The 27,636-nt window shown below is 33.1% G+C and overlaps 1 protein-coding gene across 1 annotated transcript in view; it reads right to left on the bottom strand.

The window, feature by feature from the left end:
- Positions 1-27,636, bottom strand: part of Cand1 (Cullin-associated and neddylation-dissociated 1) — a 79,276-nt gene that overhangs the window by 19,153 nt on the left and 32,487 nt on the right. Inside the window, exons 14-22 of the mRNA XM_085813591.1 lie at positions 25,304-25,415; positions 21,581-21,674; positions 17,276-17,393; positions 13,234-13,365; positions 13,017-13,150; positions 6,541-6,626; positions 4,305-4,419; positions 3,285-3,370; positions 710-880 (exon numbers count right to left, since the gene is read on the bottom strand). Of these exons, the coding sequence (XP_085669717.1) occupies positions 710-880; positions 3,285-3,370; positions 4,305-4,419; positions 6,541-6,626; positions 13,017-13,150; positions 13,234-13,365; positions 17,276-17,393; positions 21,581-21,674; positions 25,304-25,415 (1,048 nt within the window). The remainder of the gene's footprint in view (positions 1-709; positions 881-3,284; positions 3,371-4,304; positions 4,420-6,540; positions 6,627-13,016; positions 13,151-13,233; positions 13,366-17,275; positions 17,394-21,580; positions 21,675-25,303; positions 25,416-27,636) is intronic.

Raw genomic sequence — 27,636 nt, 5'->3', positions numbered from 1 at the left:
ACTTTGAAAGTGGGGAATGTGGTCAGCTTTCTGCTTACCTATTAGGTATGCAGTTTCAGTTTATGACTATAAAAATTACTCTTACTGAAACTTCGGCATTTATGAACGTTTTCTCTACTTTTCCTTATTTAATTTATAGAACAATAATCTAAATTTAAATAAATGCATATATATTTTTCCAAGTTGTGGAAAGGAGGGGGCAGATGATCATCTATCAATGATGAAAGGGGTGCATTGGCAAAAAAAGCTTACGAACAACTGATCTAGATTTCTCATGGCAGTATCTCAATCAAAAATTTAATGCAAATGTGTCCTTGCTTCTATATGGATTAAAAGATCAAAAATAAACTTTTACAGGGTAAAAGAGGCTTTTACCTCTGTTCCACCATTAATCTTATGATCCAGTCTAGTTTAATCAAAATCTGCCACAAAGGTGGATAGGATGCACAAGATAAGCAGATGATGTATTATTACACTAACTATATCAGTTTTTAATCTCATGTGGGGTTTAGTTAAGGATATGTATTGTCTTTATGGGCCTACCCGATGGGGTAAAATGAATTATCCCATGGATATTTGCCATATCAGCAAAGATGAATAAATTCAGCTTAAAATTTGTTAAAAGATGAGTTTTAGCATAACAAAATTTGGCATTATTTATTATGAATTTTAATATGTTTCACAGGATTAAAAATTGTTATTTGCAAACCTTTAATTCTTGTAGAAACTGTTGAACTACAGGAAGTGCTTCCTGAGGGCAAGTGATAGTCAGAGCTGCTACACATTTTGCTATTGAATGATATGCCTGTTTATGTATAATATGTGATGCTCCTTCTTGACCATGTTGCCCATTCACTGAACAAATTGGTGCAGTAAGTCTCTGAAATTTAAAATAACGTGGAATTTAAATTGAAAAATTTTTTACACAGTACATACAAGATTTTTTTTAAACAGATCTCTTAAATTAGCAGTTTATTATCACACATCTTTCATAAAGTTCCTCATTAAAGAAAATCAATGTATCTTAAAAATTTTAAAGTTATTTTCAAAATTTAGGACTGGCAAACACAGAAAGAAAAATAAAACCATTAATCCTAAAAGCAAGATAAACACATTTTAAAGACTTATTAAAATTATGATAAAATATTTAAAATATAAAACATATTTTTAAAATATTATTATTTATATCAGGTCTACAGGAAAGTTCTGTCCAATAATGTTATTTCTAGTTTCAATATGCATGGCTCTTGATCACTGCACTTATAAACATGTGCTCTTCTACATTAACTGAAACAAAAGTGTCTCATAGCATTATTAAGTGATATGTGATTGCGTAAACAAGCTCATTTACAACATTGGTGTTTCGGACAAGGAAGAAGTGCTGCAGAAGCATGTTGAAATTTAGTAACTGTTTTTGGTGAAGATGCAATTCTGCATAAAACATGCAGGAAATAGTTAAAAAAATCTGCAGCAGGTGATTTCTACCTTAATGATGAACAATTATCTGGGTGGTCATCCCTGAACGATGATGATATCGTCAATATAATGATACATCAAGATCCTTTTTTAACAACATAGGAGATTGTGGGAAAGCTGAATTACACTCACTGAACCATTTCAGATCAATTTCAGAAATTTGGATTCATCTATAAATATCCCAGATGGCAGCCTGAGTTATGTAAGAAAAATTTGCATGATCAAGTTGTCATATGAACATCTCTGCTTGCCCTCTTTGAAATGGATTATAACTGGGAATGAAAAGTGGATTACTTGTAAAAGCATCGTTATGAAAAGAGCTTACTGCACGCCCAAGCAACCTGCCCCACTCCAACTCAAAACCGAGCTTAAGCCTGAATAACAGAATGCTACATGTGATGGGATGTCCAAGGACAAATACATTACACACTTTTAAAACCTAAAAAAAGCTCAGTTCGGAGAGATACTGCCAGCAAATGGCCAGTTTAAACAAAGTAGTCAAAGAAAAGAAGCAAACGATGTTTAATAGGAGGCACATCATGCTGCATTATGATAATGCCAGAACACATGCTGGTTTGGTAGACAGGCTGGAAAATTTTGCAACATCTAGCATGCTCCCCAAACCCAGCATCCTATGACTGTCTCTTGTTTCTCTCCTTGCAACATTTTTTAAGGGGGAAAAATCCAAAACTGAAGCAGATGCCAGCCAAGCATTACTTAAGTTTTCCCACCTCTAAGCAAAAGGTATTTTTCAAAAATGGTACCTACAAATTACCATCACATTGGCAATGGGTAATAAGCAACAACAGAAACTATACAATAAATATTAAAGGTATGAAAAATGTATTTCTTTCACTTCTCAAGTGGAGAGAATTTTAAGTAGACCTTATAATTTAATATATTCTTTGTTTCCAGCTTTTGCATTACATGTCTCAAAATTCCTCTCCTTTAAGACACTTAGAGGGAAAAGAACTGTTTCTGATGTTTCGATTTATTATTTCTATTACAAATCATTTTTTTATTTGCATCATATTTTCAAATCATATCAAAAAGTCTAAAAATTTTCAATTTTTAAATTTAAGAAGCATAATTGACAATTTTTATAACATAAACATGTAATAGAAATTTGATAATAAATGCTTAACCTTTTGAGCTCATGCTTTGATACCAGTAAGATCCTTAAAAAGACAGGTTTTGCACCTTATGCCTCCAAAACTTTCAAGAAGTCCTTTGTTGTTTGTAGCAATGTCCCTTTTAGGTAGTTTCATTTATCCTTAAACAGGTGCATTTATGAAAGGAAGGGAAATGAGGGAATTATTGACGAAACTGTTAGATGCATTTCCTTACAGAGGAAATATTTAAAGATGCAGTTAATTTCAAATCAGACTACTCAGTGATACATAAAAGAGACTCTGTATTTGCATAATTAAAAATAGTATTCTGTTTCTCCATATTGCAGCACAAAGCTTTCTAAAAGAAAACTGTGCAAGTTTTTAAATAATGATTTTAATTTACCTTATGAAATTAAGTGCCTTTATAAAGTGTTAACAAGAATTAATTCTATTACACTTTTAATTTAAAGTTATGTTATAAAATTTGTTCACATTTCCTTATTTCATATATATTTTTAGTCTTTTTGATTTATCAGATCTTAATTTCATTTTTTAATACATCTCAAATTTTTTTCCATACATTTCATGAACTTATTTTTTTAAATTACAAAGCATTCATGGCTTTGTAAATGGGAAGGGAGAACAAGTGAATGTTGCACCAAAAAGAAAAGTTAAAATAAAATATTGCAATCTTACCCTCAGTAATTCTCTGTATGTTACACCAGGCAGCTGTGTAGTCACCAAAGACTGAAAAAATTCTAACATGGCATTCAATGCAGCACCTAAAAAATGAGGAGGAAATGCATATTTAATTTTTAAAAACTAACAGTAAATTTTCAATTTTTTCATTGAAAATATACAAATATCTATACAATCTCTATTACATAAAAAATTAATATGAATTATTAACTTATTTCAGCATACTAGGCATATTAGAAAGAAACATAGTAATTTTATAAAGCATCACTTTCATATCATCATTATATTCACCAGATCAAAATTTCTACCAGATCCTTATCAATCTAATATTATAATCAAGAAAATACAGCTTATATATGACATTTTGAGAGAATTTTGAAATTTTAGGGCCAAATCCATAATGCTCGGAGGGTTGGGTATGTTATTTCTTTGATCAGCAATTCTAACATAAACTGTTACAAAACTATACTGAAGGTAAAATTTAATAATTTCAAAATAATTACTGTCCCATGAAAAGCTGAAAGGGGAGACTCTTTTCTTGGAGACACGCCTGTATGTTTCACTATGTTCTGATGCACACTTTAGAAAGTCTCCATTGATTTCAGTCATGCTAGTTGCCTGCAGATCCTGAATGGTTAATGGTTTAATTTTGTGGCAATCTGTAACTTTCAAGTTCCCTTTGTAATAGTAATATAACTGGCAAGACAGTAATTTTTTATGATAAACATATGCTCCTTTGGTGTGTACAACATTTACTTCACTGTGCTGAAAAATGATAAATTAGGAATATAACAGCCACCTAAGGTTACATTAATGCCACTTGTAGAAAACTGCATTTTACTCACATAAGTTCATTATGATTTTACATATGCCAAAAGAAACAAAATTATACTTCATTCAAAATAGGGCAACATTGCTGAAACACTCTAGGTTAAAATTTGCAGCATTTTATACCAAAAGATAATTAATCATCTATAAGAAAATTGATTAGAAACATTGTAATATCAAATGATTTACCCTGTAAAAGAGGAGAATGTACCAAAGTGAGTATTTCAGGCAAAACTGCATCAGTAACATTCATAAGTGGTTGCTTCTGTACTTTAGATATTGAAGTTAACAAACTCATTGTAAGCTGAAACAGAAGCAAGCATAATTATAAACTACTTTATATTTTCCAAAAAATTATAAAATATTTCAATAACACTACTGTGGCATATACTGAATGATGATGATGCGTGTCAAAAGAAGAAATATATATACGAGGGCCATCCAGGAAGTAGATTACGTTTTCGTCTGTGTCCACTAGGGGCGGGGCTAGCGCGGCCATCTTGGGGTCAGAGCGTTGCGCAGCTCAGTCTGCATCTAGCCGTGCTAGTGAGAGGTTCGTGCTGTGCTCCGTTCAGATACTGTGACGGTTTGAAATGTCTGCGTTAATTGAAAATCCCGCGAGCTGCGAGGTGCGCTCAGTAATAAGGTTTCTGACTGCAAAAAACTGTAAACCGATAGAAATCTATCGGCAGCTTCGTGAAGTGTATGGGGACAACATTATCACTGAAGGTGGAGTGCGTCAGTGGGTCATAAGATTTCAAAATGGCCGAACCAATGTTCACGACGAAGATCGAAGTGGGAGACCCAGCATAGTGACCGCCGAACTTCTCGAAAAAGTCGATGCTAAAGTCCGTGAAAATCGAAATTTCACAATAACGGAACTTTCTTTGAGTTTTCCACAAATTTCGCGAAGTTTGTTGCACAAAATCATCAGCGAAAAGCTTGGTTACCACAAGTTTTGTGCAAGATGGAAGGCAAGAAGAGGTAACAAAGTGGTTGAAGGCGCAGGCGGCCGAATTTTTCGACGAAGGAATTTCCAAGCTCGTACATCGCTACGATAAATGCCTTAATTTGTATGGTGACTATGTAGAAAAGTAGTATTTGAGTGTGGGTTTCATCTGTATATAATAAAATTTGTTTCCTATACTTTGTTTATTTTTTTATTCCAAAACGTAATCTACTTTCTGGATAGCCCTCGTAGATAAAAACGCACATTTCACGAATTAAAAATCTCTAAAAATATTTATCTAAAGTTAAGATAACAGTGAACCTTCTTTCAATGAAAGGTTAAATGCCATTTATAAAAACATTCATCTGTTTAAATATCATTTCTCATTAAACTACCTATTATAGAAAAATAAATAGTCTGATTATATTAATAACACTTAAACCAGAATTATTTATCTGTCAGGCACTAATAATTTAAATTCTTACTGCATCTACTACTACTTTTGCATTATTTTAAAGTAATAAAATTAATTTTATCAGATTTATTATTTATTACTAAATTTTCATATAAAAGGAATTTCTGTAATTTTTAATAATATAATTCTCTAATTGTATTCTAAAACTTATTAGGCTACTGCAGCTGTAGTCACAGAATAAATCTATCAGTTTACCATAATGTTATGAATTTTGAATATAAGTAAATAATTTTACTGAAATTATATGTGGAATTATAGTGTTTTTCTGTATAATGCAACATAAAATGCTTGAAAGACACAAAGCTTACCAGAAAAATAAGAATACAGGGGGAAGTCTTAGCATTGTCTTAGCATCTTGCTAAACTGACAAGATCTCGTCAAGCTGGCAATGGTTTTGGCAACTAATTTTGTTGCCAAATTTGGGAAGAAATCACCAAAGGTCGTCAAACTTGATGACCATTTGGCAACATTTTGGTCTAGTTCCTGTATAACTGCTACTGGTACCGTAATTGACCTCTATATGCAACTGTAACATTATCTGGCCCTTATGTGTAATTTTTACCATATATGTCTTCGAGTAATTTCGAGAAATGGAAGGTACTAGGGATTTCTTGGTGACTTGGTGAAAATTATATAAGACTGCAGAGAGGAATCGCTTTCAGTAATTGCTAGTCCAGAGATGAATTTTGAACATTGAGGTATCTGCTAGAGCTTTGCCTTTTAGGCACTTTGCATTGTCTTGTGTTTAATGCTCTTAGCAATTTGCAGTGTAACTACTGACTACACTCTGTGATACTGAAAACAGCAGTACGAGTGCTTTTATGGAAAATTCCAGAATTGTAAAGTGTTTCTTTAGGTAAAATAAATTTTATCAAGCTGTCATCGGCTCTGTGTGTATTCAATCTAGTACAAGCCCATAAACATGTAACATCAGATATGAAACTGAATGAAATAGAAACCTAAAATGAATTTGATGTATTTACAGAATTAAATGAAAATACCTGTGATATATGCAGATCACTTTCACTGATCAAAGGAGGTAATTCTGACAGAATTGTATTAATCATGTCTTGTGTCAAATATTCCACTAAAATAGTAAAAGCAGACATTCAGTAACTTGCTTTTAGTAAAGAGGAAAACAATCAAAATATTTCACACATGAACTAAAATTTCAGCACTTAAAAAAAAGCATATTAGAATTAGTAAATTAATATCTAAAACACAGGAAACTTCAATTCTAATATGCTGCAACTAAAAAAATACTGAATCAATCATTAAACAGTTTATTTCTGAGAGTAAAATATTTATTAACTCAATGGTATACGATATCCACCTATATGTTATTCAATTTCTCCGATCTCTAATAAAAAGCAGTCAATAAACAAACAACATATTTTATACTAAAATTAATATAGTTTTATAAAATGAATTTCTAATTGAATGAAGCATATTTAGAACTTTCAGTATTACTAACTTGCCCCCCCCCCTCCAAAAAAAAAAAAAAAAGATTTTCAGCAATAAAAATAATTTTTTAACGGTAAAATATATAAAAATAAATTTTCGAATTTCGAAATCGAGCAGCAGCTCAAGAGTTTGAAGTGGACAAGAGATGTATTTGACGTTGGAGAACTGAAAAAGAATTTCTTAAAAATATGCCACAACAGAAACGAGCCAAAAGAAGTGGTACTGTAAGGTGGCCGAATCTAGAGGACGACCTTGCAAACTGGATAAAGGAGCAATGAGGAAAGAGAATGGCAATTTCGACTGTAAAAATTCGCTTACAAACAAAATTTATAGCAAAACAAATGAACATAAATGATTTCAAAGGAGGTGTAGCAGATTTATGAAAAGAAAACATATTTCTGTACGTACTAGAACAACAGTCGGGCAACAATTACCAATGGATTGGCTGGATAAAAAGGCATCTTTTCTAAAATATGTGACAGATATTATTGACAAAAAAAAAAAAAAACTTCTTTGGTCACAGATAATAAATATGGATGAAACGCCGTTAGCTTTCGACTCTCTTGCAAACAGAACTGTTGATGAAACTGGTGCAAAAACTGTATCTGTGCTTATGACGGGGCATGAAAGAACATCATTTACATGTGTGTTAGCTTGTGCCGCAAACGGTAACAACATACCTGCTAACCTCTAAAGATAAAAATTCAGAAGATTTCTCCCCCAAATTCAGAAGAACATGAAGAATTAATATCATGCTTTGATATTAAAAAAATAACAATTTATACAAATAGAAAAAAGAAAATTGTACTTACATTAGTAAATCTCAATTAAGTAGTAACTAAAAAATTTATTAGGAACATAAAACAAGAACTTAATGTTACACAAAAAAATTATTGCAATGAATTTAGAGTGCATTTTTTGGCTTTGGCCAAAAATTCTTTGGAAAATTTCCTGTCATAACAATTAGTTTCCTCATAACATTTAGCAATTAAAATGTTTTCTAGAGTTTTTGGTGAAACTGAAGAACGAACATAGTTTTGTTTTTCTTCAGAACACTGAAGACTCTCTCGCACTCAGCATTACTGTGTGGAATTACGAGAATAGCACATAAAACTCTTGCTAGTCTATGATATTTTGGTGTTCCATCAGCTCTCTTTATTCTTTTTAAGGGACCAACGAGGACATCAAGTCTACCTTCTCCAGAACTGGCAAAGTCTTCAAACTGTGCAGCAGAAAAATGGTTCTGTAGTTCATCTAAAGCATCATTATGGCATTCATGGCATTCATTTTCTTTAATTGTTAACAAAAATGGAAATTTATCAATAAAAAAATGAATCTTTTCAAAAGATGAATTTTCAATTTGTTTCAAATTTGCCACTTCAGCATTTAAAAGAACTTCATTTTGCAAAGGAAACTTCCTTATAATGTAATCACAGGCTGAGGAAAGGTACTTTCTAACACGTTGAAAAAATTCTTTTTTCTCATGATCTTTCAAAGAATTTGCAAGTTCCCTGGTTTGATTTCCAATTATAAGATCATTGTCATCCTTTTGATTTGCTAAACTATTATAGGCAACACGAATCAATACACTGTTTTTCACAATGGACGGTTTTACAAACTTAGTATAAAGTTCTTTCAAAAGATCATTAAAAATTTGGATAAGCAGGGGAGATTTTGGCGAAGCTGATTGTAAAAGGGTATTTACACTTTCAAAAATCTTAATGGTACTTAACACAAAACTGTAATATGCTTTGTTCAAATCCGAAGAAAGATAGAAAATCCTTTTCTCCCGGCTAATAGAAGACTGTTTCTTCTTCCTTTCAACTTCTTTAACAAAGTTGAGCTTTGAGGATTTTCTTTTCCTCTAAGCATTTTCTTTTTAAAGGGTTTGATTCTGTGTGTTGGCTTTTCCCTTTTAAAGCATTTTGATTAGAAGCAAAGTTGGTTTTCAGAATCTTATATGCCAACAAATTTGATGGGATCTTTGGTTTCGTTTTGGTCTTTTCGTGGAAATATTTTAGAAATGCATCCCACTGTTCAATAAACCTTCCTAGCGCTCTGCCTAAGGATAACCATCTCGTGCATACATGTTTCAGAATTTTTCTCGTTTCACCAGAGCACAGTTCTTGGAAATTCTTTAGGTTTTCTTTCCTTTTTACACTTGTTTCCAGATAGAAAAACACATCAATCAGAAGCTGGTCAATATTTAATGGTAAAGCAGCTGCAGCTTTTTCCGCTGCCAAATTAATTAAGTGGCATGGGCATCCAATAACAATTAATTCATTTCGTTCTTTTTTGAGGAAAGCGGCTACACCCTTTTTGTCACCCACCATGACATGAGCATTATCTGCACCAAATGAAATGCAGTTTGATATTGGGATGTTAAGTTGTTTCAACTCATTAATTACCAAGGAGGCAATATTTTCCCCCGTAGCGTATCCATTTAACAATGGAAGACACAAAAGATGAGTTTTCATTTCATTAGAAACATCACAGAAATATGTGACAACGATGGGGTAAAGCTTCCAATCGCTGTCGTTGCTGCCATCGATTGACACCGAAAATGCTGAATTCTGGAGTGCAGCTATCATTTTACTTTGTGCATTGCAAGCAATTTCGTTCACAAAAGAAGATGTTTTCGTGCGAGCACAAGCATATTTCTGAGCAATCTTGGAGTCGGGAAACATCCGTCTGAAAAGTTGACCGGCGTGATCGGCAGCGCTTAGCGGCACGTTGTGTTCGATGAGGAATGCAGTAAACAAACACTCTGGCAAAATGACATCGGCATCCGAATTCGTACCCGAATTTGAAAAAAAAATCATTCACTTTCTTTGACGTTGTCGAAGCCGAAGCATTAACTTCATGCTTTTTAGACTTAACATGCTTCACAATGTCGCTTCTTCCACCGTGACTTATTATGAAGTCACACACGCACACGTTGTTAAATGCATAGTTATTTCCTTTGAAGGATTCTTTAATTGTTGGAAATTCGACTTTGTAGGCAGGCCGAAAATATTGAGAATACGGTTTTTTTTAACTCAATTTGTAACAACGACGTATTAAGAAAATTCGTAGCACGTGCAAACAAACAAACAAAACAACAAAAAAAAAAAAAAAAAAAAAAAAAAAAACACAGAATGCGACAATCCTCGCTAAAAAAATAATCTGGCGCCCACAAAGAAAAGAGTGGGAGAAACAAGTTCAGCGCATTGGATTGGCTGGTTAAGCGGCGAGTTGGGAGAAACCGCAGGTTACTGGATTCGAAGTAGTCGGTAGTTGGCGGTTAAACACGATGCAATTGGTGAAAATCGCTGAATTGGCGAAAAATTCTAAAATTTCGACAAAAATCACTAAAAACACTTGAAAAAGGAAAAAAATCATAAAAAATGGAATACGATCGTAAAATCGTAAAGACGAACGCATTTTCATAAAAATTACGAAAAATTCGTAAAAGTTGGCAGGTATGGTAACAAGCTAATGCAATTGATAATTTTTAAACAAAAGAATATTCCGAAGGGAGATTTTCCTAATGACGTAATTATTTGTGCAAATGAGAATGGCTGGATGTACAAAACAATCATGCATGAGTGGCTACAAAAAGTTTGGCTGTGTCGTATAGGATCTTTTTTCCAACCAAAAGGGTTGTTGATAATGGATTCCATGCATGCTCATTTGCTTGGTGAAAACCAGATGTCAAAAATTGTCTACGACCGAAGCAATAATTCCTGGTGGTTTGACAAAAATCTTACAACCATTAGATTTGTCAGGTAATAAATCCTTCAAAGCTGAAATCCAGAAGCGGTGGGAGTGCTGGATGAGTGAAGGATTGCATACGTATACCAAAAGCGGTAAAATGCGTAGAGCATCTTATAAAGAAGTTGCAAAGTGGGTAGGAAGTGCAAAGTGGGTAGGAAGTTGCAAAGTGGAAATCGGTAAAAAAACATTGTCAATAATAGCAGGGTTCAAAGAAGCTGAAATTATATCCTTAGATAAAGAGACTGTAAACCAAGAGGATGAATGATCTGGAAGACTTGGACTTAGATCAGGATTTACTAAATCTTTTTTAATTCAGATAGTGAAGAATCAGGTTTTGATGGCTTCATATGATGTATAGTTTGCTGTAATTCCTTTTGTAAGTAAAATTTCCTTTTGTCATCCAAATTTAATATTTCGTTGTTGCAGCATTTTTTATAATATAGTCTGAGTATTACAAATATGGACTTTAGTAATTATAAGTATATACGTGAAGGTAAATATATTTTCCACATTCCTTACCTTTAATTTATTTTTGAGTTATGGTTTCATTTCATGCATTTTTCTTTACTGGTATGTCATATATCAGGACTTAGGTTGAGATTTTGCATCTTTACGGCCCACGACGATGTCACGTGCAATTTAATCTATTGCGGCGTTTATGCTGATGTGGCGTTTCTGTGTAATTTTAATTTTTTTCCCGCCATTTTTCTCGAGTGTGGCGTTTATGGTGATGCGGCCTTTTATCCGGAAATTACGGTAGTTATTTTGAGCAAAAGAATTACGAAAATCCGAGTATAAATTATAGCGAAAGTCAAAGAACATTTCTTCTTAACACATACTCCACAATTTCCTGTACACATCGAAGAGGGGGAAATTTTCGCCGTCAGGTTCCGTCGCTACATCCCTTGGCGAGTTTTTCCCTCCGCTTTCTAGCCGCACTATAGCAAACTGATTTACATTACATCTATGAAATTCTTTCTTTACATAGACGTTCTTCATCATTAAAACAGAGTACATGGTGGCTATTCTAGACTCTATAGTACCATAGATTAGGATTAAACCGATTTTGTTGTATACGAGAATGGAAATTATTTTCTTTAGTTCAACATGTACTGCACATGTGAGTCTTAGGATTCTCGAAGTTACTGGAAACCAAACTTGCCGGAAACACGAAACTTCTTTCTAAAAGACAATCAGATTCGAGCTGTGAAAATTGACTCTATGCCGGCTGCCCGAATGATGCTCATCCGATACATAATTCACCAACAAAGTGATCGCTTCCAAAATTGGCGCAAAACTCACTTTTTTGGGGATCGCCGTATGACATTCTCTGACTTTTTTGGCTAATTTTCGAATTTCCTGACTTTTTCCAGCTTTCCAGGTAGCATGGCAAACCTGCTGTTTGTATCACATTTTCATTCTACCAGCTTAAGAACTTATTTTACAATTTTCTGCAAGCTTAAAAGAAATATTAATGCTTTCATATCATTATTCTTGAATGACTGAGTACCTTTAATGCACTTTATTTCTTAATTGTTAATCTTGTAACCAGCTTCCGATACAGGTTGGTTCTAGAACCCAAAAATTTCATTGAGACACCATTTTTACAAACATTACTCTGATCAACAGATGACACCAAAAACACTGGCAGCAAAGACAGCCAATTCTGGTTTCTCCAAAACATAACTATCTGAAATAGATAATATTAGATGAATCAGGACTATCACAAACAGTATACTAGATCCCTATTTGAAAAAATAACTGCTAAACAAAAGCACTGAAAAAAAATAATGGCAAGATTATCAAAATAACTGTCAGCTGAATGGTAATAGGTGTCAGATTCATGTTGGGTGAATGAATCATCCTTGCATCAGAAGAAATCTCACTTAAAGGAAACTAGCTATCAGCAGAAACACCCAAAGTTATACCTTCAAGAATTAACAAGCATTAGTTAGCCCAAGGTGGGACTTCCTAGTAAAGCAACAATAAGCAATTCTTTGCATCATGTCATTTTGGTTTAGAAAACTTTTACGGCAATATTATGCTTAGGGTATTGGAAGACCCTGTATTATAAAAAACCTGTTAAAACTAAGAAATTTTTTATTACTATTAATTATTATTATAAATTTTTGATTACACAAAAAAGGTTCTTTTAGAAGTATAAATGAAAATGAATCCAGAATATATGAATTTAAGTATTAGTTAAATTACAGAATATTTTATATCATTCATATATTTTAATAATTAAAATACTTACTATAATTTTTAACAAGTGTGTCCAAAAGTGTAAGAGTACTTAGTTTCAAAGCTCTGTGATTTTTACGAAGGAAAGATGCCAAAATAGGCATTGATTCTGCCAAAATTGGCTTCAGATTTATTCTAAGAGGAGAACTGTAAAAGAAAAAACACACATGAGACTTATTTCAAAATACAAAATGCATAAACGAATATATTCATGATTAATCTAAACATACCCAGCAACTTTAGTCAGAGCTTTTACAGTTGTTAGTCGAGTGATTTCGTTCCTCAAACGGTCTAAGAAAATAGGAAGGCAAACTTGAAGCTCTGCTGTTAGATGATCACCAAGATTGCAAATTATCTGACCCCTGTAAAATTCAAAATATATACAGCCAAAAGTCGTTAATCCGGACGCGTCGGGACTTTGGCGATTCCGGATTATCGATTTTTCCGGATTATAGATCATTAGTTTAAATCGCGTAAGATGGCATGCAGAAATTCTAAAATTAAAAATATGAAATCATAATTTATGAAATAAAGAACAATTATGATCTAAAAGGTATCAAAATTTACAAAAAAAAGCTTAATATTTATTTGTTTACTTTATTAAACATTTCTTTCAATGTAAGTTGTTTAAGTTGCTTCGTTTTATGTGATAATAGTTTCTCTTTAATTCTATAAACAGACATAATTTTTTGTTCAGTTACAAAGTTCCGCTGTTGAAGTCCCGTTAATTGCTGTGCCGAGAATACCGACTAACTTGTCAATCGAAATTTTTTCGTTTTCACTAACCTCTCTGTCACATTCTTCATGTCTTTATCCATTTTTTGCAACAATTCCACTTTTTGTTTGATGGACATCGAAATATACTTTCGTTTTGTACGATCCTTTGGGAGCTCCAGATTCAGAAATTCTATTTGACATAATCGAAAGTTCAAGTTCACTTTTATAGTATTGCTCTTACAGTCTGCAAAAAATAATAAGCCGGATCCAATTCGAAAATTAAGGAACAACGCAATCATCAACATTAACTGAAATAGATAATTAGATAATTTTAGCTTATACTGTTCGTTATACATAAAACGCGCACGCGAAAACATATTCCGCGCTTGCGCACACGCAAATGCGCAGTCGTAAGAGGTCTTACGCGCACGTGTAAATGCCTATGCGCATGTGTCAACGCGGCACATGCGCAGAAAGGTTTTAGCTTTGAGGTCCGGATTATAGATCATTTCGGATTATGGGTGTCCGAATTAACGACTTTTGACTGTAGTTTCAAATAATTTTCAAACAATATTAATAACATGTAGAAGCTTCTATAGTTAAGTGATATAGAATTTAAAAAAAGTACAACTTCAGTTGCACTGTTATACTTCTTTATTATTGTCAGCTTTTATTACAATGGTAGTACTTCCCAGCGCTTTCCTTTCCGAGCCCGAGATTAAAAGATTTTATCATGTTTCTCCTGGATTGGAGAACTTGACTGTATAAAAGGCAGAAGATATGCACTTCTGCCTATGAGCTTAAAAACATAACTTAGTGATACGGGGGGGGGAATCTAGTCTCACAGTGAAAGGCAGTGTCAGAAGTGTTCAGAAGGACATCAGCAAGGAATCCCGACAAGAGGGAGTCATGAAACATATAATTAAAAACAAACTCTGGTGAAAACTAACGAATTTTGAATCATGCAAGTGGCATCATCTGTTGAGAGCTAAGAAAAAATCCTAAAAGTATAACATCATTGCTGAAAGAGAGAGATCATGAAGTGAGTTGGTTTCTGGGGAGCAAAGCTCAACAGTCTCATTAATTTTGAGAATCCAGAGTCATAAATAAACTTGCAGAATTCAATTTTGAATAGATGTATTTGGCATATGTATAGGAGAGGAGGCATCAGCAGTTTAATTTCTTGATGCAGGAGACCCAGGATTATAGAATTTGTTCACATCTTAAGTGGACTTGTGGATAAATTTCAGTTTGACATCTATTACTGGGCTGCAAAAGGCATTCGTTAAGGATAACAAAGTGATCAAATTTAAAATTGATGCATGTTGGCTTCGTATCCCTCTGGAGAATGCAGGTATATGACAAGTGATCATGGGAGTATCACGGATACCTTGGGAGATTATTGCATTCAGTCTGTCTATGGGCGAAGTATTGACATCTAAAACAGGTTTGGGGAACTTTTCTACGACAGTACTTCTTAATTTTGATGGAAAGGAACAGTAGGTATTTTTCATGATAAATCCTAGTGCTTTTATCATTGCACTTGAGTTTTATGAAAAGGATAGAAAGGTTAATGGTTCCATTCATGGTCTTTTTTGTAAACTGTTTTAGATTAACAACCAGGTAGTTCTGTAATTTAGCTCCTTTCTTAAGGAAATAGGGTCTTCATCTGTGGAGAAGAATGACAACTTTAACAGTGACTGTTCTTTTGTAAGGAATGTACAAAACTGGATTTCATTCTTGAGAAGAGACTCCACAGCTCATTCTTTGGTGTCACCATTATGAAAATTCAAGCAAATCATCACATTTTACGATGCCTGTGTAATCCTTGATGTTTTCATTCAAAAGAGATCTACGTTATTTCTTGGGACTGCCAGCATATGATGGGCAGCAGGCATAAATTCTTTTACGTAGCTTGCTTTTGGGGTAGGAGGTGATGCTGTTGTGGAATCAGCAGAGTCTAATTCCTCCAGACAACTGCAAGTGTTTTAGTGGGAACATTAGATGAAATTTCTCTAACATCAGCGCTCCAATGCGAATCCTCATTAGTAGTGGTTTTGAGAGAGTCTGAAACTGCTGTGCAATCTTTACTTTTCGTCTTTGGCTTGATGTTAAGATAATCAGGCTTGTCTTAGGTTTCTTTGGAAAGTACAGCAGTTAGAGAAGTAGATGGGCCCATTTCAAGATGGGCACTGTCAGTTTTTATTTTAGTGTTAATATGCAAGTCAGGGATGCATTTCAAGTCACTACAGTCAGCATCGCCTGTGACAAAGCAGACCTCAAAAGAATAAAAAGAAAATGAAGCTATCATCTGCTAGGTCAAACGGCAGTATCTCTGGCAGCTTTACGAGTCAGGGGAAAATCCATCGCGGTGCAGTTGCATCACTAATCACTCATCATCAAAATCATTAGAAACATTTCCTTCATATTTTGCTTTGTGCTGAAATCTACTAATGTCCTGTAAAGTCTTGATTAGGAAATCAACAAGATCAAATTTCTCTTTGATCAAACATGAGCGAGTATGTGAAACAATCTGATCAATCTGATCTTCCACATTCATCATTAAATCAGAAGCATTAATAATTTTCAACCTTTGTGCAGCACCATTCGTCATGACCTCATCTACTGGATACACCATTTTGACTTAATATATGCAATGCACGTATAACATGATGATAAGTCTTTTATATGCAAGGAATAAAAAGTAATGCTATAGTTTGGAACTCCCTTCATAAGTTTATGAAATACGATTCTGACATACCTTTACTACACTTAGTTAACACAGATTCTGAAAAGCACGACAGTACCTCCTTAAATGCATTATTCAGCAGCACATCCTATATTGCAAGAATATTCAATCTTCATCGGCACATGAACAGAGCCTCCAGAGTTAATTTGTGCAACTGCTGCAGAGATGGATTTTAAGTATTATCACTATAAATTAATGAAAATAAAAAATGGCTCTGGAAGAAGAATTCTAACATCATCTGCACTTTCTGAGGACTTAAGACCATATCCTTTATGAAAGGCACTGCTCCAAAAAACCAATGTTTAATGCATCCAGCTTTTATAAAAAATAACTGAATTTATGATTTTTATGAATATTTATACCATTCTTGGAATTAAACATGTTTCTAACACCATATATTAAATATCTGGATACAGAATAATGTTTGTATACTGAACACATTTTTAAATCTTCATAAGGTTACTTTTATAAACCATCCTTTGCAGTTGGATTCTATATTTTAAACATTCTTTATATACACTTTAACATATTTTAATTAGCGATAGTTAAAAAAATTAAACTAAGATCTGCAATACATTTCATTAAAAAGCAATTAACACTTAATAAGAATATTTTAGGAACAATTCAGTGCATTAATTATTTATTATATTTCCTGCGATACTCAAGTAAGTAAAAACTATTTTCAATAATACGGCAGTCGAAACTATACAATGCATGCATGTAAACAATTTGTGAAAAAAATACAATAAGAGAATATATAGAAATTCACTTCTCAATTTTATTAACATTTTAAAACATTAACTTACATGCATGCTATTGCTCTCTCCTTAACTTCTTGATCAATATCAGCTGCTCTCAGTCGCACTAATGTGCATTCATAAAGATGAGGAACAAAAGGAGCAAAATCAAATACTGAAGGCTGATCTATAAATAATAATAGATTTTAAAACAATATTAATTAATAAGCATTTAAAATAAAAATATATAATGGGAAAAGATGTATTTAAAAACAGACAACAGATACACACATCTTTAATATTTAAAAACTTCAGCTTTTATGATGTGTTATATTATTCCTCCACCATTCAGTTAGAGGGTGCTGTATATGCACTGACTGTCAGCGGCAGGCAAGAAGCTAAGTGTGTAAGATATGAAAGGCTGAGACAGCACAGCCCAACAACATATTCTCAATTATTTAATTACTGTTATTTTGAAAATTTGGAGGAACATTCTTGCACCATTAGCAACATTGAATCATCAAATGAAATATCATGCTTTTAATTTGCATCTTACAAATCTAGCATTTTACACTATTGTGATTGCATAATATTGCAAAAACAAATGTTTCATCATGGTTTCATTGTAGCAAAATTAGTCGCTATAAAATTTGTTTCAAGTCTTTATTTTATTGTAATGTTTTCTGGCTAAGAAACTTGTACATTAACATATGTGTCTTTTTCGACTACTTTATGCTATGAGAAAGCAGTAACTATTAAAAAAAAATTTGCCAAGATTTAAAATAACTGCACAAGCTTTGAGACATGAAAAAGTTAGAAGTAAAAAATAAGCAAGAATTTTTGCTTTTAATGAGCATATGACACTGAATAGGGTAAAATTCATTAAATTTTTACAAAATATGAAATCGATAAAACAACTTCCAAATTTGGGCTTCCAGATACCCATATTTGAGGGAGAACTCAAAATAATAGAAAGAAAATAAGTCACTCAAAATTTGATGGCTTATTGTAGAAATAAGTCACTCAAAATTTGATGGCTCTATGGACCGTTGTTTTATCACAATGCTATAAAAATACATACATTTATGCAGATTCTTCATTATTTAATTTCTTTAAATATAATACAGGGTTCTAATACTTGGTGGCAACACATTAAAAAGTGATTCGCTGTTTATAGTGAACCAATGCAAAACGCCAAAACAAAATTAATAGCCTTCTGGGCAAATTGCCCCTTTCAGCTACCAAAAAAAAGTAAATAAAATTATGATGAAGAAAATAATCAGTCACATAAAAACAAATCTGAAAAATGCTCTAATTGAGACACCAACACCTAATACTTGGTGGCAACACATTAAAAAGTGATTCGTTGTTTATAGTGAACCAATGCAAAACGCCAAAACAAAATTAATAGCCTTCTGGGCAAATTCCCCCTTTCAGCTACCAAAAAAAAGTAAATAAAATTATGATGAAGAAAATAACCAGTCACATAAAAACAAATCTGAAAAATGCTTTAATTGAGACACCAAATGGAATCCTTATGATGAGACGCTGTAAGTGGCAAATAATGATAAAATAAATTGTTTATTTTTTGGTGACGATGAGTGATTTCATTTTTGATAACTTGTATGAAAGACTGACCTATATATGATTTGATAAACTATATTGAGAAAATTTTAAGACTAATTTAAAGAAAAAGTTTAAATATTCATATTAATGAAAAAGCAAAGATAATGGTGATATAAATTTATATTCTGACAGCATGTTTTAGTACGACGTACTACTTTTCCAAATACTATTCCTTGAATAAAAATTTGCCTACATTATTATTATTATTATTTTACTTTCTTTCTTTTTATTCAATGTTTTATTTTGGAATAAAAGAAGACAGTACATCACTTTTATATTTTCTTAGTGAGGTTCCCTGTAAATTTTTAATACATTACCAAAATTTAAATTTTCTGTCTGGCACTAAGTCACCAAAAGCATTACTTAAGTGTGAACTCAGGCCCATACATAAAAACTGATTTTAATTTTCATAGCTAGTATATAAATGAAGGTTGTTTTTTCTTTAAGAGACTATATTTTAGGCTTAAAATGTTGAATTACATGCTAGAAATTACAGTATTATTTGTATCATATGAGATGTTCATTAGACAGATATGTTGCTTTCTTTTAATATATAAGTTGAAATTTTTTGTTAGTTTTTATTAGAGGAACAGATCTTATAACATATTAATTACAATTTTTAAAGTAAAGTTTTACGAAAGTTTACATTTCACTCAACTACAATACATTTACGAGGTTTGCGTTTTGAAGTTACATAATTGTTTTCTAGTCTAGCTAGGACTGTTTTCAAGACAATAAATGTCTATTTTAAAATATACTTTTTTAATAATTGTCCTGTACAATGAAATAATTGAAAAATATCAAGAACATAACATTTATACTAAATCAGTACAAAGTCCGAGATCTGGACTCGTCGGGTCTTCCACAATTCCAGAATTTTCCAGATATTAGATCATCAGTTTAGTAAGATGGCATGTAGAAATAATAAAATTAAAAATATGAAATCGTGATTTATGAAATATTGAAGCATTTATGATTTAAAGAGCATCAAAATTTAGGAAACAAAAAGTTTACTATTTATTTGTTTACTTTATTAAACATTTCTTTCATGCTGTTTAAGTTGCTTCATTTTTTGTGCTAATACTTTCTCTTTAATTCTGTAGACAGCCATAATTTTGGAAAAATCCTAGTATACGGTACCACCTTGCTGCAATTTTGCAAACTGTCGCCCCACACCAAAATGACCCGTTTACTGCTCATCATAAATGTCGCCTTTACAGCCTGTAGTAATGTCGTCAAATCTTGTGTGTACCGTATACTGGGATTAAACCAAAATTTCTTGTTCAATTACAAAGTTCCATATTTGAAATCCTGTAATTGCTGTGCCTAGAATTCCGATTAACTTATCACTCGAAACTTTTTTTTTTTTTTTTTTTTTTTGCTTTCAGTAACCTCTCTGTCACTTTCTTCACTAATAGTAGCAGTATTTTCTGGATTTAGTACCATACTACAGATTTCAACATCTGTTAATTGATTGCTGATTTAGGAGCATTGTCATCACAATGAAAAACTTCTTTTATATCATCTTCATATATTACCGCTTCTTCACATTTCTTTACAAAATCTGTTAATTAAAAAAATTGCGATATCTGAAAACCTTCAGATTCACGGCTATCATCATAAAATTTAACTGTCATTCACTATACATATTTGGCTATGTATCATGAAATTGACGACTAAATACAAGTTGTTCTGCTAAATTTTATCTTGCTTCTATCGCACACCAAGATAGTTAAGCCTGATTTGTATTATTTTAGTTATTTATTATACTTACACCTATTCCTGCAGATGCTGATCCTTGCAGATGCTTAAGGCTTATCCGAGTCCTGAATAAATAAATTCCCACATATACTTACGGCTTATTGAGGGCCTTCACTAGAAATCTTACCGCCTGATGTAGTCTCTGCGGGTCCTAAATTCATGCTATCAAGCACCTTTGTCTTCCATAAATTCTGCCGCTTGGTGTGGCCACACCAGCTATGGTGCTGGTTCTGGGTTTATGTGAATAACAAATCAGTTATTCTTAATTCAAATAGTACTAAATGTAATCTTTTGGCCTATAAGTATCATTAACAAAATTTATTTTTAGCATATGGAAAGAAATTTCTGTTAATTTTTCCTGTCAACATTTTTTAGTACAATATTGGTAATCATCGCCAAGTGTAATGTCAACCTAAAACGTTACCATACTCTTTGTTATTTAATTGCTAATAAAAAAAAATGCTTAGCATTGCTACATGAGTCATTACTTAAGTTGTGTGTTGATAAACATGTGGTGATGAGAGCAAAATATAATAAATAATGATTCACTCGTCAGGGAAATAAAATATTAGTGGGTGTAAAATCAATGACCTAGCTATGAAGAATGTTTTGGTTTGAGATATATGACAAGTAGATACACAGCTATGGAGCCAAATTACTGATCAAATAAATTTATGCTAAAATGATTGATTCTTCAATAACAAGGTATTTTATTTAGTGAAGTGAAATTAAGAATTGGGGATATCCACATGCGTGAGGGGGAATCAAGTGTGCATGCATAAAGCACATGAAAATTCAATAAATAAATAATTAAAGTTGATGATTGCTTTGAGGTCCGGATTTTAGATCATTCCGGATATTGGACGTCCGGATCTCAAACTTTGTACTCTACGTGGTTGCAAAAATTAAATTAATTAAAACTGCTAATTATACTAAGGTGTTTGATAATAAATACTCCCAACTCAACAGTTAAAAAAATTTACTTACCAAGAGGTCTAATAACTTTCACAAGTTGTTGCAAAACAAGAAGTGCTTCTGATGTGATTTTATAGAAAACATCACCAACAGCATGAACAATAGACTAGAGAACGTTAAAAGAATAATTTAATGCATTAATTTGAAAAATGTTCAATTCAATATTGATATGAAATTTCAAACAAACCTTTTAAGAATGTATATGCTAAAAATTTTTTTAATTAGATTATATATCCAGTAATATAACTCTTTGGATGTTTTTTAAACCTGAATAAACAATCCAGTATTCAGGTTAGGTTAAAATTTAAGTGCATGACATGGCAGACCAACCTTTCATAAATGGAATAGGCAGTATCTCAAAGTTCAGTGTATTATTATGATAATTAAAGAAATATTATTCTTATTATATATTATCAGCCTAAAAGACTATTACTCTTGAACACTATATTGCATTGTATCACTTTTCATTCAAGTCTGCTGCCATTCAGCAAAATATAATATACTTATTTCGTAAATTTAATCTGTCTGTTATTGATTAACAAATTAAACTATTTAAAAGCAAATTGATGTAATTCTTAAAAATAGTACTTTTGTTTTACTGTTTAACCTAATTGATTTAAATAAAAATGCATTTATTTCATGATATACCTTATTAAAAACATCAAATATTTTTATAGAATTTTATTACATATTTTTTTATTTTTCAAACATACTGAAATGCATAATGTATATACGAGGGTTGGAACTTTAATAGTGGCAACACAGCTGAAAAAATGCTACACAACAAAACCAAAGAATATCGCGTATACCACACGTAAACTACATACCTACCTTACCTCTCAGCAAAAAGACTCTACCTGCCTACGTCACGCGCATGCGGAGTGACGCGAAGAACGGCTCCTTATATTAGCTCGCAGTCTAAAGTAAGTGTTGTCAGGATGTTTTCAAAACAAGAACAATGATGTTGGATAAAAATTGAATGTGCCAGAGGTCATACAGCACGACAGTGTCATCAAGGGCTTCAAGAGGCTTGCGGGGAATCTGCATTGCCTTACAGAACCGTAGCAAGATGGGTGAAAGCATTCAATGAAGGACGCCAAAACGTGGCAAACATGCTGCAGCCAGGTCGTCCGAGTGTCAGCAATGCAGATGTGCAAGCTGTTGCCGCACTAATGGACAGTGATCGTCGCCAAACGATTCGTCAGCTGGCCGGAAAAACAGGATTAGCGCATACGACTGTGCTGCACATTCTGAAGGAACGCCTGTCCATGAGAAAAATTGCTTCACGATGGGTTCCACATTTTTACGCCGTATCATTACGCTTGACTTGATGAGACTTGGGCCCGATCGTACCAGCCAGAACTGAAACGCCAATCAAACGAATGGCGTCATCACGGGTCACCACGGCGTTCGAAATTTCGTCAGAACTCCAGCAATGTGAAAGTTATGGTGATTCTCATGTACGATTGTGATGGTGTCATCCTAATGCATACTGTTCCCCCACAGCAGACCGTCACTGAGCAGTATTACTGCTCATTTTTGGAGCACAATCTCCGACCAGCTTTGAGGAAAAAACAGCGACACTTTCTGCAGAACGCTCCTCTCATTTTGCATGACAATGCTCGGCCGCATGCAGCGCAAGCTGTAACTGATTTGTTCAAGCGATGGGGCTGGGAAGTGCTTTACCATCCACCATTCTCCCCAGATCTAAGCCCTTGTGACTATGACTTAATTCCTAAGATGAAGAAACCACTTTGTGGCACTCGCTTCCAAACTGTTCCTGAGATTCTTGCGGTAGTAGACCGGTCCATTCAAACTATCAACAAAACAGGCGCTGCTACAGGTATTCTGCGACTTCCATATCGTTGGAAACGGGTTGTACACAATGCTGGCGACTACATTGAAGGACTGTAAAATATGGTGACATGAATCACTTTTGTATTCCTTGTAAATAAATAGTTGCCACTATTAAAGTTCCAACCCTCGTATATTAGTCTAAATGCACAACCATCCACTATCTTATAAAATGTTTCGCTATTCCACCAAGACCATCTCTATTGATAATTGCTACTGATAAAGTAAGTAACTTATTAAACATTTAAAAGAGTCTTTCTTGGAGACCGTTAAAATCTAAACCCTTTTAGCTTTTTACTTATTTATTTTTTTAAGAATATGATATTCATTTGATGTTTTCTCTGATATATCAGACAATGTTCATATTATTTTGATGATCTCATTTTTTTTGTAATTTATCATTCATTAGAATATATCATTTTAAGTGATATATTTGGAATATTTCAGATATTCATTTCAATCTTATTTCTATTGTCGAATATCAAAAATTTGTTTTTTCAATGATACAGTGCTCATTAAAATAAATTCAATCACAGTTAAGTATCATATTATTGCTTCAAATGACTAATTACAAAAGTTTATAGAAAATACATGTTTAATAGTTAAGACAGATTAAATATAATCATTTATGTAATAAAAATTTTTTGTAAAAATTCTCCATTATTTACACTAAAGAAATTTGTACCTTCTGATATATTGAATTCAGCTTTCATTTTGCTACAGCCATCTACCATTTATATTTAGTATCTAAAAAAGCTTTTATATCAAGGTTGTTGAAATTTTTTCCCTGAAAGGTCATTTAAAAGTTTTATATGCTATGCATAAGCCCCATTTCATTAAAAAAATATATACATTAAACATTTATACAATAATCCTAATGCAAAATAAAATAATATGTAATATACAATTATCTTCCTTCATGTGAAGCCAGGCATTGCTTTAGCTTATGCAAAAAGTTAGAATTCTGGAAGGATTTTGTTTTCATGGTTTTTATCCTTGAAATTTGCAACATGACAAACAGTGAAATGAATCGAAAGATATTTTTTCAGATATGTGAATAAAAACCTCAAGAAATACATTTTTCTTAAAATATTAACAATATTGCTGTAGAGAAGCTCTTTTAACCCTCTCTACACCATGACTGGCCTTATCCAGTCATTCGGATTTTTGTTACTTGGCATACACTGAAGGATACGTTTTGAGATACGTGAATAAAAACCTTAAAGAACACACTTCTTTTTTTTTTTTTTTTTTTTTTTTAAATATTTAATATTTTCCTGCGCAAAAGCTCTTTTAACCTCTGAGCGCTATGACTGGGTTTATCCAGTCTTCATATGTTTTGTTATTTGGCGTATATTAGCTTGAAATTTAAGATATTTTGCTTTCTTACTTTCTTTAGTGATGTTGTTCTTTTCTTACTTTCTTTAGTTTCTTTAGTGATGTTACATAAATTCAATTAATAAATCCTGTTTAAATACAGGCCTTCCTAACAGATCTAAAATCCTTTGCTGCTGAGATGGTTAATGTCAGGGCAACTTAACAGAAGCAGCAGTGGCATCTGTCCTAAATAAATTTAAAGGCAATTCTGTTTTACTTTCATTTGTTTATTGTGTAATTAAAAAATTTTTTTATGAATTCACTTCCAATATTTTCAGCCATTTTTAGTGTTTTTAACGATTCACTGTCTTAGGCAGCCCCATCTGATACATTACTGAGGAACAACTTTATTCATATTAACTGATACTTGCAACTAACAGTAAATATTCAACACCTTACACATATACTTTATATGTACGAAAGTATTAGTAATGTTGCATATTTCAAATTAATTAAGAATTGTTTAATAGAAAAATCTAATTTTTGAAAATAAGGAATACTCACTGGTACAAGAGCTTCAATATGAGGATGGAAAACTTCAGGTGGATGGTGAGTAAGTAAACAATTCAAAAATGTTAATGTGTCAATTTTCATGTTTGAACTTGAGTTTTTATCCCTAGAATCGAAACAAGAAATGACTAAAACAAAAGCATTTCAATTTAACTATTTTATGAAATTTAGAAATACAAGAAAAAGAAATTATCTTCGTCCAATGTAATAGCTAAAAAATTTTACAGTGTTCTGTTTTATGTTAAGAGTTCATCTATCAATTGTTATGAGAGAGGAATATTCAGCTAGTGCAATGAATATTTGAGATTCTGTCTTTCATTGAGCCCTTAGCAAGTATAACCTAAGAAACTCACTTCTGATAGATATACAATTTTTATCCCAGCAAGTTAAGTAATTAACATGAACTTTATATCTCAAATACATTCTGTAGCAAAAGATAATATGCATCCAGAAAGATCTGATCCATAGCTACGAAATTCGGCTGTAGTATAATGTTTGAGTAGGTAAATAAATGATCAAAAACTGGAAAGAAAAAAGTGTTTTATTTATGAGTAACAATGTAAAGACTGTAAAAATCAACAGGTAGTACAGGCATCACTGGCAGCTATAAACAAGCTGGCAGCCACTTGGGCATGTAGTTAAGTTGCCAATGTCCCTCTGTGGTAGACTGTGGCACAAATGGAGCAATACAGTTGAGCTTGTACTTGTACTTATGTTTACAATGCCCTACTGTGGTAGACTGTGTCACAAATGGAACAACTGCAGCAAGTTAGGGCATATTTGTATACAGCTGAATTTGTCTCCACAACATATCCCTAACTTTTTTGATAGGCAACAGGTCTGGAGACCTGGCAGGCCAGTCAAAGACATTAACACGTCAAAGACATTGTTGGGAAAGTTATGCTGTATGTGGCTAAGCATTGTCTTGCTGGAAAGCAAAACATGGAAGACCTGCTAGCTTATGCAGTATGATCGGCTGCAAAACATTGTCAATGTACTTGTGAGCAGTCAAAGTACCTCGCAGCACAATTAATTGGTGAATGGCTATCCCATCTGATTGCTCCCCAGACTGTCACACCCTGTGTTCTGGCTGTGTGTCACTTGGTAACAAATGGTACATTGGATCACTCACCTCTGTTTCCAGTCATGTATGCAGCGGTTATCAGCATTAAGAGAAAGACATGATTTGTCCTTGAGGATCAAATTTTTCCGAACACTATCCAGCTTGAGTAAGAGTGACACCACGCAAGTTGACTCTGCTTATGGTGGAGTGTCAATGGCAGGCATCTTAATGGACATCCAAGATGATAAGATTTGCAGAAGCTCAGTGTCACCAAGTCTTCTGCAAATCTTATCCCTTGATATCCCTGGATTCCTATGGGTTGGCAAATGGTTTTGAATCGAGGACAGCCTTCTAATTGTACACAAGTATCTCATCCCTGGGCATTGGTGGCCCAGGGACAACCCGAGCCACAACAGTGGCTGACTAAGCCTTCTCTGGGCCACTGGTTTCAGCAATCAATAATGAAAACATTACTTAACCCAATATGCTAGGCGATCCATCTGTTCAACCAAATAGCCTCTTTTAGACCTATGAAGCAACCTCTCTCAAAGTCTGACAACTGTTCGTAATGCCATCGAGTACATTTTAAAGGTATCTTCCATTAGTATGCTGTGTATCCATGCCATCAGTACAGCTGTAAATGCTTGTCACTCACTGCACCTGCCCTTTTACTTTCTACCAGATGTTCACTTCAAAGGTGCATTGTATCACTCCACAAAGCTGATTCATGCTGCAAGTTTAATCATTTATACAACTCGCCAAACCACATTTGCATGCTGCCTTTGGTAGTAGAGGCTGAATTTTCTTATGGGTGCATATATTTTTTGCAACAAATTGTATTTTAACAATCAAAAGAAGATGCATTGAAGGGTTATTTAAAGAAACATTAACTGTTTGTTTGTCTGAATATGACAATGTTCAGACATTTCTACAATGTTTGAATATGACAATGTAGTCATGGGCCATTTGCTTAAAGAAAGCAATGCCTTCATGGACGGTTTTCTCAATGAAAATGGCTCAAATTCACATGATACATGGAGAAAATCATGAAAATTTCCATGCAGCCATACTTCCTGACCAGATTTGAATACAGCTCGACCTATCAGTATTCAGTGATATACTGCGTGGCTGTTGGTGGGCCAAAATACAAAGATACAAAAAAAAAAAAAAAAAAAAAAAGAGAGAGAGAGAGAGAGAAAGGGGGGGAGGAAAAAAAGTTACGATTTATCCCATTGATTCGTTTCACGTAAATTACACTCTTTTA

Source organism: Stegodyphus dumicola, chromosome 1 (assembly GCF_044657685.1).
Source record: "Stegodyphus dumicola isolate Sdum_Otavi_A_Nest chromosome 1, ASM4465768v1".
Classification (NCBI taxonomy): domain Eukaryota; kingdom Metazoa; phylum Arthropoda; class Arachnida; order Araneae; family Eresidae; genus Stegodyphus; species Stegodyphus dumicola.
The sequence above is the reverse complement of the archived record's forward strand: the minus strand, read 5'-3'. Positions and strand labels throughout refer to the sequence as shown.